At 28.3% G+C, this 17,560-nt stretch overlaps 1 protein-coding gene across 2 annotated transcripts in view; it reads left to right on the top strand.

The window, feature by feature from the left end:
• Positions 1-17,560, top strand: part of LOC123299671 (potassium voltage-gated channel protein Shaw-like) — a 174,041-nt gene that overhangs the window by 140,210 nt on the left and 16,271 nt on the right. For both annotated transcript variants that reach the window (XM_044881964.1, XM_044881963.1), the window contains exon 5: positions 2,760-2,877. In XM_044881964.1, coding sequence (XP_044737899.1) covers positions 2,760-2,877 — 118 coding nt within the window. The remainder of the gene's footprint in view (positions 1-2,759; positions 2,878-17,560) is intronic.

Raw genomic sequence — 17,560 nt, 5'->3', positions numbered from 1 at the left:
TGATAATTTGGGAGCACTATGTAATTTATTAAAAATGTTGACAGTTATATAATATTAAATTTATTGTACCTACTATAAGCAAAGCACACAGTACAAGCAATTTTACATTTTACAAATTTTATGAGTAACATGAGATAAATTATCATCCATTTTCTGTTCATTCTCTCTATACCTACATGCACCGAGTGTAATAATATACACGTCGTAAAATTCTGGGATCGCATTTAATGACAAAATATTTCAAATAAGAATTGTTGAATTAACAGGACAACAACTTATGGTGAAAATGAATTACCATTCAGGTTCTGGTCTGATAAGTCTTAGTATCATTTTACCTAAGAAAATTGTTCTTTTAAAAAATAATAAAAATTACGTTGTTTTTTTTTTCGGAATATATTTAACAAAAATGGGATTAAAAATTTTACCAATATGTAATCAATTTTTATGCGACATTTGCAGAATCTAATCCTTTTCATCATCAGTAATTTTTAAAGTTCTGAGCATCCGACGAAAAACTCAAACTCTTACAGAAGCACACGCTATCTTCTAACTTCAATATGTGTATCATTCTGCCTGTCTTTTAAACCCTATTTTCTGATGATCTACTAGAAGAAAAAAGTTCAAATTTATAGATAGACGAAAAAACACAAGCACAATCTGGGAAGCGTACATAACTGATTTTAATTTTGACGATGCCTTGATAAATTTGAAAAAAAAAATAGATAAAATGCTTCCCGTAATGAATGAAATGGAAGACAGAAATATTCCCTATTTATCTCCGAACCTACTGACCCTTAAAGTTTGAGAAATGTATAGAATATACAGCTTCACTCATAGTTTACAAATAAATTATCTTCGAATGAAACCCTCCCCAGACAAATCCATACTTGACCATTTATGTCCAAGTTCCATTAATATATAATCCTTTATTGCTTATCTTTGGAGACAAAAGTAAATTCGGAAAACTTTTGATATACTCTCAATTTTTCATTCTAGTACAGATAGGTAGTACAACATTCGTCGACCTCTGTCGACCTATTTTTTATCGAAAAAATGCTTCCTTCAAATTTAATATATTGTTCTTAATTATGATTCAAGTGCGAGCTTAGGGTCGTGTACCCGAAAAATTTGTCGGGGGTTTTTAAAATTTTGTAAATTTCACTTGTTTAAAATAGTTAGCCAATTCCGTTTTCCAAAATTTGTGACATTTCATAATCCATTTTTGTGTTAGCACACTCAATAAAAAATTTCTTATTTTTCATTGCAAACCAGCGTCTGTAAAAAAAAGTTCTTGCAATTCTTAGGAATATTAATGAAAGGTCTCATTGGGTTCGTGCTTGTTTGCAACGCTGCTCTCGTGAACAGTTAATAATTTTAGAGCACCCATTATTCAACGTATACTATTTATTGTGTGCTTCGAAATTCATTATTACACTCGGTATAATAATAATTCACCAAATAAATGAATATCATTGAACTGTAAAGTCATTTAATTGAATCATCATCAGGGTTTAAAATTTCTAACCACAAAGTTTATGCTGATTGCACAATCAAAACAAATCGATGTAGTATAGTTGTAGTATTTTGTATTTTAACAATATTAATGGATTCTAATAAAATTCAATATAATCTATGTAATATGTCATTTACATACGTCATATTTGTTGCTCACAAATGAATAATATTCCGTTAATACATTCAGCAACAACAAAAAATTCATCTGCATTTTTTTTTCTTACAAAAGACAATATTTGAAGAAAGGTAACTTTGTTACGGGATCGGCTCTACCATTTAGTTTAAATTTTTATAATGATAAGCAGAAAACAAATAAAGTCGTAGTGGAAAGTGCGAAAAATAGGAGTAGTCTTTTGATTCGATACATTCTAACTTACGATTACATAAGAATAACTTTTTGTCATTTATTATCAGATACTTATTCAACCTAGGGCGCCCAGTTTTCTTGAACTATAGTCCTGTTTTTGTGTACTTGATATTTTAGTAGCAACGGTGGCAAAAGGTAAAGCAAATCAATGTATGATAAAGGAAATAGAGTTTCAAAGTCGTTGTAAAGAAAAAAATGCTCATTTAATCTACTAAGGTATGGCGTTTTGGCCAGCTTCCGATAACCCACGGGATTTCATTTCAGTTTAATTTTTCAACGTAATCTTGGGATACTGCTCCCTAATAAATCGTTACTGAACGAACTCACGTTCAGGACGTTTCATAAAAAGTTATACGCAGTTGTGATTCAGTAACCTGAAAATGTAATTTTCAAATGGCGTGACGTAATACTTTTACAATACATCAGATTGGTGTTTGCCGTCACGTCACCGAATGAATAATTTTGGACAAAACCCAATTATGCGATTTCTTTTAGTTAAAAAAGTAATTTTGTTTGTCAGTTTGTGAAGATATTGTTACAGTAACTTGCTTTTAAAAGATACAATTTTTCGAAAACTAATCCAACAATGCTTTTTTTGGGTCATATTTGAAATCAGCGCTTCAAATTCTACAGGAAAATTGACCTACATACAAATTTAAAGTAAAAATCTGTTGATCAGTGTTATATATTATAAATTATCTACACTTCATTCTCACATTTTTATTTTTCGTGAAAATAACTACGTCTCCCAAAAATAAAATAAATTTCAAATGCTCGAATATTTATAAATCAATAAGAAAGATATTAAAAAAAAGTAATTAATACATTGTGGAAAATTTAGTATAAAATGTAAAATAAACAATTTTATTATTTTCAGAACGGGAAAATTACATTATCCAACGGATGTATGTGGTCCGCTGTTTGAAGAAGAATTAGAATTTTGGGGTCTAGATGCCAATCAAGTAGAACCATGTTGTTGGATGACGTATACACAGGTAATTATGACGTTTATATGATTAATTATATTCAAAAGTATACAATAAATAATTTATTATTAGCATTTCGTTTTCATTTTTTATACTACATATATTTTGGTTTAGTAAAATTTATTAGTAAATTTTGAGAGTTTTAATAACTTCTAGATTTTGAAAGTGTTTATTGTATATTTTAAATTATATTTATATCAATTCATAAAAAATTTTCGTGAATATTTCAAATTATTTGATTACCTCAGTTTATTATATCCCACCTTAAAATTATTCGCTTCAATATTCAAAAATTTTTTGAGATTATGTGCCAAAAAAAGAAAAGAAAACAATTCTAACTAACTGAAGTCTGCTTTTTATAGAGATTGTTGTATTTCTTAAAAGGTTAAAAAGAGAATTTGAATTAATCAATGGAGAAAAATTTTATACATTTATGAAAATATATTTAATTATTTGTTAACTTTACAGTCAAATCTCTATCTCTATCTCTATATATAATAAATGCGAAAGTAAGCATATTTGTTTGTTTGTTGGTTTGTTTGTTACGCTTTCACGCTAAAACTAGCGAATGGTTTTTTATTGAAACTGTACAGAAATATAGTTCATACTTCAGAATAAAACATGAGATATAATTTATAAAGATATATTAATAAAAAAAAAATTAAAAATTAATCTAATTTGACATTACTATAAATTAAAGATTTCTGTAAAAGTAGTCATTTGACATTACCATAAATTACAGATTTCTGTAAAAATACTCAATATAAAATATTTCACGGCCATCTTCTGAGATACTCAATGAATAATTACGACTATTATATATTGATACATTTAAAAAAGTAGAAAACCATACATATATTTTACCTGTGTAAAACAATCCTTACCATTATTTCAAGTGTTATAGAAAGGGGATAAGCGAAAGCAATCTTTATCAATCTTTACTTTTAAACCCAGCGAAGCGGGTGGGTATCACTCTAGTATTAATATAAACGAAATAAGAAAAAATATTTGAAGGCATACTTGATCACAGTTCCAAGTGGTAAGATTAGTAATATATTCCGAACGGCCTTTAACAAGTGTAGAATTTACAATTAGGGCTACAACTGTAATTAAAAATTAAAATGTAATCAAGAAAATGCAAATAAATCGAATACCATTTATGAATTGATATAAATAAAAAATGTATTTTTTTTACCGTATAATTAGATTCATTTATTTTTTTTTCTATGATCTTCGTTCGATGTGTTCCCCCTGACCAAATACGCGCGGGTCTCGCAATCGACTCACATTCCCATATATATATATAAATATATATATACAAAACAAATATATATTATAACAATTAAAAATAAATATAAATCATTAAAAAAAAAGTCTTTGGATTCCCTACAAAAAATACAAAAGGTATTAATAAATCAACTATCAATATATATACTGATCATTTTTATATATAAATCAATAATATTGCCTTTAATGCCTTTTTCATTATTTATGCCTTTATCCATGTTTTTTACTTACTTGTTCTTTAATAGATTATTTTTTATTAAATCTTGAATATATTAGATTTGTAATATTAAAAATTTAGTTTTATTTTTTATTTTTTTGGTAATCATGCAGAATCGCGGTTTCATCAATTTATATTTTTTGGTATAAATAAGAAAAAAAAAATCAATTGCCTAATTTTTGTAAATTGGGCTAACTCACGGCAGATTGTTGAAAATTAATAATTCAGCTATGACCAAATTTTTCAATTATTTTTTTTATTTGTAGAAACAATTAGTTTTACTTGGTTATTCATGAAAATTCCATTTTTCTTGTGTCTGTTAGCCTGTCTTCCTGTCGTTTGTCATATTACTATTTTCTCCAAATCTTTTTGAGGAACAAATTAAATTTGGTAAGCGCCTACATGTATCGTACTTTTAGATGATCCCTCACGGACGTTTGATGTAATCAAATTCGTATTATAAAAGCAGGGCCGTAACGAGGGTAAATAGCGCCGGTGGCAAGTATTTAGGTTGCACCTTATATATATCGGGATCGGCTCTAATGATTTTGATGAAAATTCGTATACTGTTTGTATTTAACATAAAAGTGAAGGCAAAATGGAGTAGAGTTTCCATAATCGTGTCATTTTACCTTAAAGAGTCTGTACAATTGATAAACTTTTTAAATTTATTCAAATGATAGTGTACTAAATTCAAATATTGATTTCTCTCTACGTTTCCGAGCCAAACAAGGAACTCATTACTCTCCTAAATAATACTGGGGTCCAATCCAAAATCGAAATTTTGTTGACAATAAATAAAGTAAATAATACAGAGTAATACAAACAAAATTGGATTAAAATTGTAATTATTATTAATATTTTCACTGTTAATTAAAAGGTATAAAAAGTACCATATTGGCAATTTTGATAAACCAAGTATGTTATCCTTCTAAATTTGGGTCATACTTTTCGAATTTGTGATGAAAATAAACCTAGCTCTAATAGGTTTCAAGAATGTGAAGTCCTGGTCCCAGAATTAAGCACATTAGTGATAGTTAGCGAAAAATGGACATCACATCTGAAAAAAATGACCCAAATTAGTGGGTTTTTTTAAATATTTACAATTTTTTTTTAATATTAAAGGCACTCACAAAATTCTCGATAAATCCCGATAAACATTCAGTCTCGAAAAATGATCATTTTTTAATGATACTGATTTTTCTTGAATCAACCATCAACCATAATTAATGAACAGATCATTATTAAAAATTGTTAATTTTTTTATATTTATGCCCAAAACTATTTGAAACTGTGACTCTGCATACCTTTTATTTTGTGAAATTTAATATTTTATTGAATATCCGCACTCTGATATCCATCACCGAATGATAATAAATAAACAAATTTGTTCAAAACTTCTTTAGTTAGAATACTTGTTTTTGTTATTCTTAACATTTGTAATACTGTGAATTTGATTTATTTGAAATAAGTGTGAAACTGTAATCTCGGTTTGAATGAATTAAGTACTGTCTTCGAAAATAAAAATCACAGATATCAATGGCTTGATATCAATCAAAACATCATAAAATGAATTTTATATTTTCTAATAAAAATTTTGTATTATGATAATCTTTTAAGAAATATTACCTATCCTTAGTTTTCATTAAATTGACAATAAAACTGTTATACAGGGTGTTCACCTAGCAGTGTTAATCAAGCTCTTTGTATTGTATCAAAAAGGTTAAACAGAAACACGCTTTAGCCTGCACGATACGCGTGTTTACGCGTTTGGTACCTTTACAGTTTATTCAATTATTTCGTTCTATTTTACAAAAAGTGATGACCACTATACTTGCTTCGAACTAGGATTTTACGTGAGATCTTTCACTAAGCTCTTTTCGATATATTCTCTTATACGAGACTAATATCAAGACAAAACTATTAAAACCTAATCGAGATTACATCTTTTGAGATGAGCTTATTTACATGAGCTAGCTCTCATTGAACGCAAATAAGAAGTTGCGAGATTCAGGAATCTTTTCTTTTCGAGAGCGAAGACTTACTTAAAGCAATGAGAAGGAAAACTTTTACACGTTAGAAAAATTATCGACTCTCTGATTGACGGCTTACTATTTTACAATAGACGGTCTTGGATACTTGAAGGAACAAATTAAGTGACAAGGATTGTTTTGCATGAATTAAACTTATCTGCAAAAACTACCGTATCTTTCCAAATAACTCACATCCAGAGTAAATATTCTGTCTGTCGCTGCTAGCGTCGCACGCATACGCTGTTTCTCCTTTGTAGTGGCGACTAAGAAGCTCTTAAGGTGTATGGATCTATCAACCATGCGATGTGTACAAAGCCTTCTCACTTTTCAAAAAAGGAGAGGGATTTTAATGATCTAAAGTTATCTTATGCCGCATCAAGGTGAGGTTAAGGAGGCTGTAGTGAGAAAAGTAACTAGCCGAATAAGGATATTGCGGGGATACAATATTTTTCAATAAAACGTTATTATTTGAATAGTATAATATGATATAATATGTTATATAAATAGTGATAGGATGACGTCATCATATATCTAAAGGATGGAGCAATCTAATAGCTCTAATTACTCTTTTTGCCACTGGTATCAATCTTTATTTTGATAAAATATTATCATTCATGAAGTTGATAGTAGGTTTTTGTTGTTTTATCATAATTTAGAAAATTATTAATACCTACGTCACAAAAAACCGAGCATTCTGTATACAAATATTTCTATAAAATGATGGAATATGTCTTTAATTTTATGGTTACTGCTTCACACTTACTACTATTTTACTATCAATATTCAATCGTAAATATTATTATTAGGCCAATCATAGCATGCCAATTTTAATAACTATAATGTTATTTATAATATAATAAATAAATTCGTTTTTTCGTAATACTTGAATTGAATGAAAATGCATTTTTATTTTAACGATTATTATTTTAATTAAAAAATATATTAATATTAATTTTTAGCTATGGCATAATTTTTTTCTTGAATGGTATAAATATGGCTGCCCAAGTTGTTTCTTTAAAAATACCTTCATATTATAAATATATAAAACCTTTTAAATTATTATACTTTTTATAATTAATATTTTTGTCTGTTATTATTTTCGATATCTATAGATATAGATTTATCGTTTTTGTGTTTATCTGATTATGTTTTTTTTTTCTTTTTGACTCGAAAATGTTCAAAACAATAATTACAATGAATTTGATAAAGTCATGGGTCCATGTAATTTTAATGTGTAATGAACTTTAAATTGATGTTGTTAGTAGGTATAAAATTATATTTTCTACGATGTAAACATATTGTTATTCAAATTATAGTTTGTCTGATATAAAATAACTGTTACAGCATTATGTTACATAGAATCTTTACATCTTTTTTGATGTGAGCGAGAGAGCTGTGATTTTATGACAATTTGCAACTCAATTAATTACAATATTATTATTATTTATGTCCTTCAAGATGCTATCATAGTCATTTTATACAGGATGGTTGATGATGACACGATGAAGTTTCCACTCTTATATTTCAAGAAAAACAAAAAGTCGTAAGAAAATTATGGACTCATTTTGTGAGAGAATAAATTACAATGCTCGAGATCGTTTTCGTGATTAAACAGGGCTCAATTTTGTTTTTTTTAACGACACTGCATATATTTCTAGCATATTCCTGTTTTTCCGCTAAAAAGCACCTGTTGTATGAAAAATAATTTTCCTATAGCTCAATTTTCGCTACTAAATTTTACAATTTCTAAAGCTAAAACTGTTATAATTTTTGTAGGTTAAAATTTGTTTTTCAATAAAAAATAACAATTTGTAAAAAAAAATTTTAAAATAATTTGCTGGTGATAATTTTTGCAAACTTTTAAATCAGAAATGAAGAGAGAAGTCGAAGTCAGGACTGTCGATTGAAGAAATCGTATCGTTCCAATTTTCATGGGGGTTGGTATGTAGGCACAGATTGTGACAATGTCAGTTGATAACATCATTTCGTGTCAATTAGCATCAGGACTTGTATATCAAAAGGCAAATTAAAAAAAAAAAAGTATTTTATTGTAAATCAGCAAATTGTCATTAAATCATGGAAGATATCTTTTTATATGTTTCTCACATATTACAAACCATTCTTTTTGCTTTTTGGAAAGTTCGTGCATGCTGTTTAAATCGTTATAAATCAAATTTTTAAATCATTCTTAGTAAGTATCTATTTGATAATATTGGTAGGTTAAAACTCTTAATCGATTCAAAGTGTTGTGATATTCATCTCATACTTTTTTAACAACTAAGTGTCAATTATTGTTTTTTTTTTATTGTTATCAATCGTTGCTTTTTTCTGATTTATACAGGATCCAATGTGATCCATTTTGATCGAATCTGGCGTGTTTCTTCGAAAAGGTTAAGATGTAACTTATGACCATAAAAAGGGTGGTAAATTTTAACCTGATGCATAACCTCAATTTTGGGAAAATGAATTTTTCTAAAAACTTTCAATAGCTCGCACAGTTTAGGCAAATCGTCTTCAACTTTTCTTAAAAAACCCTGCAATTTAAAAAAAAAAAAAAAAAAATGTTAAAATCCGATGCTTTGCCTGAACTGTACAAGCTGCTGTAACTTTTCAGAAAAATTAGTTTTTCTTAAAATTATGGTTATGTATCGGGCTAAAATTTACCACCCTTTTTTATCGTCATATGTTACATCTTTTTCCAGAATTACAATTCAATTCCTTCATTTTGCGAAAATTTATCAGAGAAGTTGAAGATTTAAAAAACTAGATATGAAATTACAGCGGTTTTCTCAATTTAAAAAAAAAAAAAATGTTAAAATCCGATGCTTTGCCTGAACTGTACAAGCTGTTGTAACTTTTCAGAAAAATTATGTATCGGGCTAAAATTTACCACCCTTTTTTATCGTCATAAGTTACATCTTTTTCCAGAATTACAATTCAATTCCTTCATTTTGCGAAATTTTACCAGAGAAGTTGAAGATTTAAAAAACTGGATATGAAATTACAGCGGTTTTCTTAAGATTTTGAGAGTATTTTGCTATGTTCAGGGTTAGATAGCAGGCAAGGTCTCAAATCAAATTAGGTTTCTCAAAAATTTGCTGAATTTATATCAAAATCCTATCAATTTACCCAATTATTATGCAAATATCATGCCTTACATCAGCCCATTGCATTACTATTTAAATTAATTATGTCATGACGGCTGGAAACTTAGATATACGGCTTATGGTAGTTGGTCAGTCCTTAGTCCGGGCTGGCTATGAAAGTTATCTAAGATAGATGAAAAGGAACTTCCAGTTTTTACGATTCTATGATATTTTATTGCCAAATGGATAAATTAAATATTCTTGAAATTTTTCTTGGTTTATTTTTAATCATAACAGACTGAATGAAAGAAAATCACTGGTGAAAATATACAAATTTTTACTGTGTTAATATAGTGAACAAAAATAATTTGGTTTAAAAAAATGATTGCCTATTGTTCTAAAATATTAATATATCACAAAGCACATAATATAAATAATATAATTATTCTCTTCAATAAAGCATAGTTATTTTCTCTATGGAAATTTATCAAAGCATTGTTATCGAGGTGGATGGTTGAGTAACATAATTTAAACTGTGATTGTATAAAAAAAAATTTAAATCAGAAATGTTTGTGGTGGGGTTATATGCATTACTATAACCTTTTTTATTCACAACATATTCCAACTAAATGCTGAATGAATTAAGAGCCTAACAAAGTATGTGAGATATTTGAAAGGTGGAATAGAAAAGTTCTTAGAAGGGGAGATTTCAAAGATTTTTAAATTTCACTATTATATTACGACGGTTGACAAAATCATAAACCAACTGGCATTTTTTTGACGTTGCACAAGAAAATACTTTAAGCAATTGTGAAAAACTTCCATTTAAGAAATGGAATCTGCAATTATGCAGGGATTTGTAGCAGACGTTTGCTTGAATTCCAGGGAAAATTTCCAAAAAGTCGGTGTGAATAGTTTTGTGAGCTATTTTGCATGTGTTTTTATTTTTTTATTTTTTAGTGGGCATTGCTTTTAGTGATGAATGGACTCTGTGTAATCCCTAGTTGCCTATGTGTAGGGTTGATAAAATTCGGTAAAGAGTTGAGTAACAAGTACGCGAAAATTTACTTAAGATTTCGCTTTACAGTTTTCCAGTTTGTGGAAGGATTCACATCTGACAAACATCCTTGAAACTGTTTATTTACTTGTCAGGCTGAGGGTCCTATTGTTTTTGACGAACCGTTATTTTATAAGCTCATACTAATTTTTGATGCTGAGAGTCGTCAAAAATAATATTTGAAAGGATTATGGAGACCAGTATACCATCACAATTTAACTATAAAAATGGATAAAAATCCATTCCGATAAATGTCTGCCTGCACTCCTGAAATACAAAATAGTGACTTTCCAGTTGTAATCCAAGGAGGGAAATTCTTGCCATACGCTTTGCATAACCATAAAAATTTCACCAATTTTTAATTTTTGAACCGAAGAATAAATTTGATACTCTTATGTGATTCAAATTAAAAAAGAACTAGAATATTTGTGTTTTGTAAAATACTAGGGATTGTACCATTGATTTTTAAATAGATTTAATCTTGACAATATTATAAATGCAATGAAATTCATTATATAATTAAATCAAGACCACATATTTTGATACCTCTGTACACTTTTATACAATTACATTTCAAGTTCGTTTTATAGATTGATGACTATAAATAAAACATACACAAAACCAATATTACCAGAAAGGTTTTTCATCGAGAATATCTAATGTTTAAACTTAAATTACCTACATAATTTGTCTATGAGATATCATTAAATATTTTATTTGAAAGAGTCTTTCATGTCAACTTATGCGATATGTGATACCTACTATTTTTGTTGAACAGCCCTATTCATACAAGGTAAATACAACATGTAATGTTGCATGTGTTCATCAAGCAAGAATACATATTGAACACCGTATACAAACTAGCAACCTTTTTTTTTATCAAATTCAGTGTTTAGATCTAGCTACTAACCGTAAATAATCAGACAACAGGCGAACATCGTTGAAATGTGAGATTTGATCGAGTGTGCTTAAAATTAAACACAAGTCATGTAAGCGAACCGAATCTGTGCGGTAAAATAATCAAAAAATTGTATTTTGTGCATAAACGCCTCTTAACAAAACTGGGAACTGTATCCCTACTTTCTTACTTATATTATAAATGCGACAGTTACTCTGTCTGTCTGTCTGTTTTTTACGTATTCATGCCTAAACTACGGAACCGATTTAAATGAAATTTATTACAGAGATATTCTAGAGCCTGAGAAAGGACATGTAAAGGCTGTAAGGGGTTGAAATGGATTTGATTCAAAAGCTTCGAAAGTTCTGTATTACTGCGATTCAGCTCAAATTTTGACACAATTTACAACCACCTTATTTACAGGGATTGTTTTTATTTGTTTTTAGCCTTCGGAGGGTGAAAGTGGGAAGATGAACAAACGGGGGTATTAAATAAAAGAGCATGATGATTACATTACAAAACTGTAACCCAGACGCAACGGGATATGGGGGTAAGGTGAACATGGGGGTGAACGCTCGGATATTTTCAAATATAGCCAAGTCTGATTTCCAATATAAGGGTAGAGTTTAGCCGTTTAAAAGTTGTGAACTCTTTTATCGGCAGCTAATCAAATTTTATAAAATAGTGTCCCAAAACAAAGCGTGGCAGGGTACTGCCACAGCTTTTGCTCAAAAGTTAGGGCTTCGTTACAAAATAATAAAATCGACGAAATTATGAACAAAAGGACGATAAGTGATGGTAAATAAAGTGAAGGTTATAACACAATAATCTTTGTATTTAAAATTGAAGTTATCCAGCGAAGCGGATATTTCACAAATATTTTGATATAAAAAATGACAAAAATTTCCTAGATACTGGTCTTTCAAAAATGTTGTTTAATTTCAGTTTAAATTTCCACCACTCTTAATGGAAAAATCGTATAATGGATTGTATCACATGAACTAATTCAAATCACCTAATCTTTTCATTAAATTATGGATATACTGAATTGTAGTAATTCAATCAATAATTCCATTAAATTAATGTAAATATAGAAACAGTAGTTGTCTGTTAGAATAACTAATTACATGGTTCATTAATATTCAAGAATAGAATGAATGATATAGCTTATACCCAGCACTAGCAAGCAGCATTAAATTGCAAGCAGTATGAGAATAGGTACAACATGACTTGAATTTTCAATAAAATTATAATGATAATATCGATTTACATTTGAGATTGACCGCAGCAGAATCGTATTTATGAGGTGCTGATAGTTTTATTCATTTTAAATTGTTTATTTATAAATTATTCTATTTAAAACTATTCGAATTGGGGATAAGAAACCAATTAGGATAATTGCATCGTGAAATTAAATAAAACTTTTTTTGACGATACTGAAAAAATCTGTTCCTTCTTACGACCATTCAAACAATTTATTAACTTTTGAAAGTAAAGTTGAAAATATTATATAATGTAGGAAATGAAGTACTTGACTTCGGGAGCTAGTGCAAAACGTTTGTCTGGGAGTCCTCAACAAAATCATATTCGTGAGAACTTGTGCATTTTCGATTTACTGGGATGGAAGTTTCCTACTCCCGGACACCATGTTCTCTTTATTTAACCGGACACTATGTTATCTTTGACATTATTTATCTAGCCTCACCGTTTTTGAGACTTAAGCATTTGAAAATTAAAATTGCGAAAATTTGGTTGAAAACTCAGTATAGACGAAAATAAAGACTATTTTGTGGTTCTGGTCAAAAATTGAATTTGGCAAGTGACAATTTTTCACTAAAACTCACCGTTTTCGATATATAAGCGTTTAAAAAAATTAAATACGGATTTTTGTCGAAAATAAAGATTATTTTGTGTGGTTCTGGTGAAAAATTTGATGTGAAAACTATATGACTTTATATTTTGGACAATTCTACATATTTTTTAATCCATGACATTTTTTACATAACCTCACCGTTTTCGATATGTCAGCGTGTGAAAAAAATAGGTATCTTTTCCGAGAATTTGTTATTGACTCACTTTTACATAATTTGCAATCGTAGGTTTAACTGCCTTGGATTTTTTAAATACTTTGTAATGTGTTTCCTTTGAAATGTGAGTGGCTCGTACATTTTTCATAAAAAAAATTAGACCATCGGCTTTAAATAAATGATTGAGGTTTTATAACCAAAATGTTAGCCAACAACATGCATAAATCAAAATAATTTAACCACATAATATATGTATATGTACCTTATTATAATAACAAATTATTAATTAATGTGGTATTTTCATATTTTGTGTTTGTTGTTAATTTCAGTAAATTTTTATTCGAATTCTAGGAAAATGAATTTTTCAACTTGATACTACTTGAAACTACTTTTCATATTTTTGATACTACTTGAAACTAACTAGAAGCTACTTTTCTAGAAGCTTTTATTTTTGTCCAATCATCAATAGGATCCGATTTTTGGCGCCTTTAAAAAATTACAATAATTTTAATAATAAAATTCATTGATTGTGAATTTGATAAAACTTAGAATATACAACAATTTTGGCGTAACAAATAAAAAATTGAGTTCATTTTACGGTTGAGTAAGTTTTTATAAGATATCGCTTAAAATATTGAATAGCTTTTATTTTGGAGAAATTTCAGTGTATCTAAAAAATTATTCAACTAATCGTCAAATTCCTCCTAATAAATACTATACCTAATAAATATATACCATAAAATGGTTCCTTTTGCGATTAAACGACAAGTTTCTCGGGTATTGACTTTGAAAAAATTGTCCTGTGATGCCACTCCTACTATAAGATGTTTCATAATCAATTCGTTCAATCTTTAAATAAAGCCGGTTTTTGTATTTTTTGAGTCAAGTTTAGTCTCAATTTATATCAAACTTGGAGACATATTTCTCAATTTTCTGCAATTTACTTCAAGAATACTCTATGGTAAATGATAAAATAATTCTTAAAAACTCGGAATATGGAGTATAGAATTTTGATCCAACATTAATAAAAAATATTGGGTTCACTTATCGATTGATTGAGCGGTTTTGGGAATATAACTCAAAAACCTGTACGAAAAACTTTTGGTTCGGAGAATTCAAAATATATCTAAATATGGTTGATTCGTGAAAAAACTCCTCTTATACCCATGATTTTAGACGATATCTCCGAAAAATCCACAAAGCGGCCCATCTTTAGTAATTTTTGAGTCAAAATGACTCTATCTAATGATAAGTATTGAAATTGGAGAAAATATTTCGCTTTTCTTAAGAGATTCTCCTTTGAAGAAATCGGAATGGGTTTTATTTGTAAATAGAAGTTTAATAATCGAGAGTGTTTTTTAATGTACTGTTTACATTATGACGGAAAAAGAAAGCAACGCTTACATTAAATAAATATATATTCTTTGTCGAATAAACTGAGCATGTTTCGAAATATCCACCTGGTGCTTTGAAAGAACCGTAATGCTTTAAGTAAATTTTGAAATCTATATTTTTCTGTTTTAATTCAATTCTTTCAAACAAACAAATTTTTATAATAAAAGCAATATGATTCTTTTTATTTTTCCATTTATATAGATAAAAATTGTGTTATATTACATATTTGCAAACAATTTTATTCAAAACACAAAGTGAAAATCGTTACAATTTTAAAATTGTTAAATTTCCTGGGGGCAATTTAATACTCGTATATATATATATACCGACTGCATATAATATACATATATAAAAGCTGTTAACAGTAACAATTTACAATTGTGAAAATGTGTTTGAGTACACACATACAGGGAGACGAATGTCTATTTCATACATTTTAGTAAGTAAAAGTTTTAAATTTCACAGAATGCTCAATTTTAATTTCCCCAGGCTAACATTTGAATATATTCTTGCATTAAAATTTTTTATACAAAATTGATGTACCTAAATTTAAAGAAAATTTTAGGTTGATGGAAAGCCATCTATTTTTTCTTAACGACTTTACAAAGTCAGGAATCAATCAAGTAATCAATTACTTTTGACAATTTATCTTTTATACAAAATATCAATTGAGTGATTGATTAGAAAATACATATTTTATTATGAAATAATTTTTTTCCTGCTAAATACTCGATATAATTCTAAATATTATATGTCCAAAAATTACCTAGATGTGGACCAAGTTGTAATGTATTTTTATTAAAAATACTTAATTACATCTTTGGACAACAGTACGTAATTCTTTAAAACATAAACAATTAAATTTATATTTATTGAGCTAAAAAAAAGCTCCTTTAATTCAAACCGTTGCTCCTTAATACGATGACAGTTGCTCTATTTTAGCACGTTTATATTAATTTCGCTTGTAACTAACAAATAATGGAATAAAATTAGACTGACATAAAATTATTCCAGCAATATATCAAGCTACGGTGACAATAATTAAATAATTTTGAACTAGTATCCTGACCAGGACTGCCAGCCTTAGCTTTATCACTTTATAAATTCCATCTTGAAAATCTCAACGGTCTCGCGGTGTGCGATTCTAACCTCTCCAATGGAAGATCGCCTCCTTGAAACCATTCATTTTCCACAATTCCTTGTATATATGAAATATATCACGGAAAACTAAATTAAGTTGCAAGTTTGTAACGCTTAAAAATATTGATGCTACAAACAAACTTTTGTTATAGGAGCTCAGAAAATCACCCAATTAGTCCATTTATAGATGTCCGACTACCCGTCTGTACCTAAACGCGATAACTCAAAATCGAAAAGAGATATCAAGCTGAAATTTTTATAGCTTGCTCAGGACGTAAAAAGTAAGGTTGACTTCCAAGTAGATAATATATCAACTTGTTTTCCCCTTTCCCCACAATGAAATGAAACTTTCATCAAGCCAGAAATTTTGTGTGTAGCCTATCAATGAATTAGTTTAACAAAGTTCTTGACCTTACATGCGTTATTATTAAACATGAAAAGTTGTTCACATGCATCTTACCACTAGCTTTCTATTCATATGATTTATTCTGAATACACCAAAATTTTGTTTTCAGGATGTCAATATCTTTTTTTAATTCGTAAGCTCGAGAAGTTTTAACTCATAGACGCTAAAACCAATATTAAATATGGCAAAATTCTTCATAGGAAACAAAAACAATTTAAATGAAATACTGCTATCAGAGAATAAATAAATAGCAAATCTACATCGACAAATTTTTTTAATAATTTTATTAAACCGTCAGCACTCGCGTCAATCGTTCGGTAATCTACCTAAGACTTGTAATGAGAGTTTTCTCACGCGATAATCTAAATAATTAAATACATTTTGACTAATTTCACCATATTTCTTTCACCTAACGAAAGTACCCGACAGGCCACACAATTTCCGGTGTTAATATTTTTTCACACTCGTAAAGAAACTAGAAAAAAAATTATTTTTCTCAGAAGGACTTTATATTTTTTAAAACTCTAGATAGGCTGAAAAAATCTGAAAATTCAATCATTCGAAAATAGATAAAAGTAGGTAGGTATATGAAAGCGAGTACTGACGGGTAAAAAGTTTTGAAAGCTGCAACGCAAACTAGATTAGTAAAAATACAATCAATAGTTTGTAAAATAAATATTTTGTTTGTGAAAATAAAACATATTTATCTAATATTTTTCCAATAAAAACAGTTATTCTGAAAAAAGTTTTTTTTATATATCAGCAGTAAATAAAAACTATATAAAATACTGGCGAGAATCTGTTTTAAAATCATTAATAATAAATTTTATTTATAAAATGCGTACACTTGTGTTGTATTATTACTTTAATTTTTTTTTTTCCAAATAGTTGGTAAACTTACAAGTTTTTGTGACGTGGTGGTAGTCTTGATTTAGGATTTGCTTTTTTTGCAGTATTTCGTATTTATCTTATTCGTAACATATAAATATGCATAACATAAAAATCCATTACTAGAAAATTCATTATACGATCACATGTGTATTCGACATATAACATGAAAGTGAAAACTAGATATAGTCGTTATAAAAAGCTCGGTTTTCATTTAATAAATATATGGGTCATTTCTGATTACGAAAAAATTATTTT

Source organism: Chrysoperla carnea, chromosome 5 (assembly GCF_905475395.1).
Source record: "Chrysoperla carnea chromosome 5, inChrCarn1.1, whole genome shotgun sequence".
In the NCBI taxonomy this organism is placed as follows: Eukaryota; Metazoa; Arthropoda; class Insecta; order Neuroptera; family Chrysopidae; genus Chrysoperla; species Chrysoperla carnea.
This window is presented reverse-complemented; position numbering and strand designations above follow the sequence as displayed.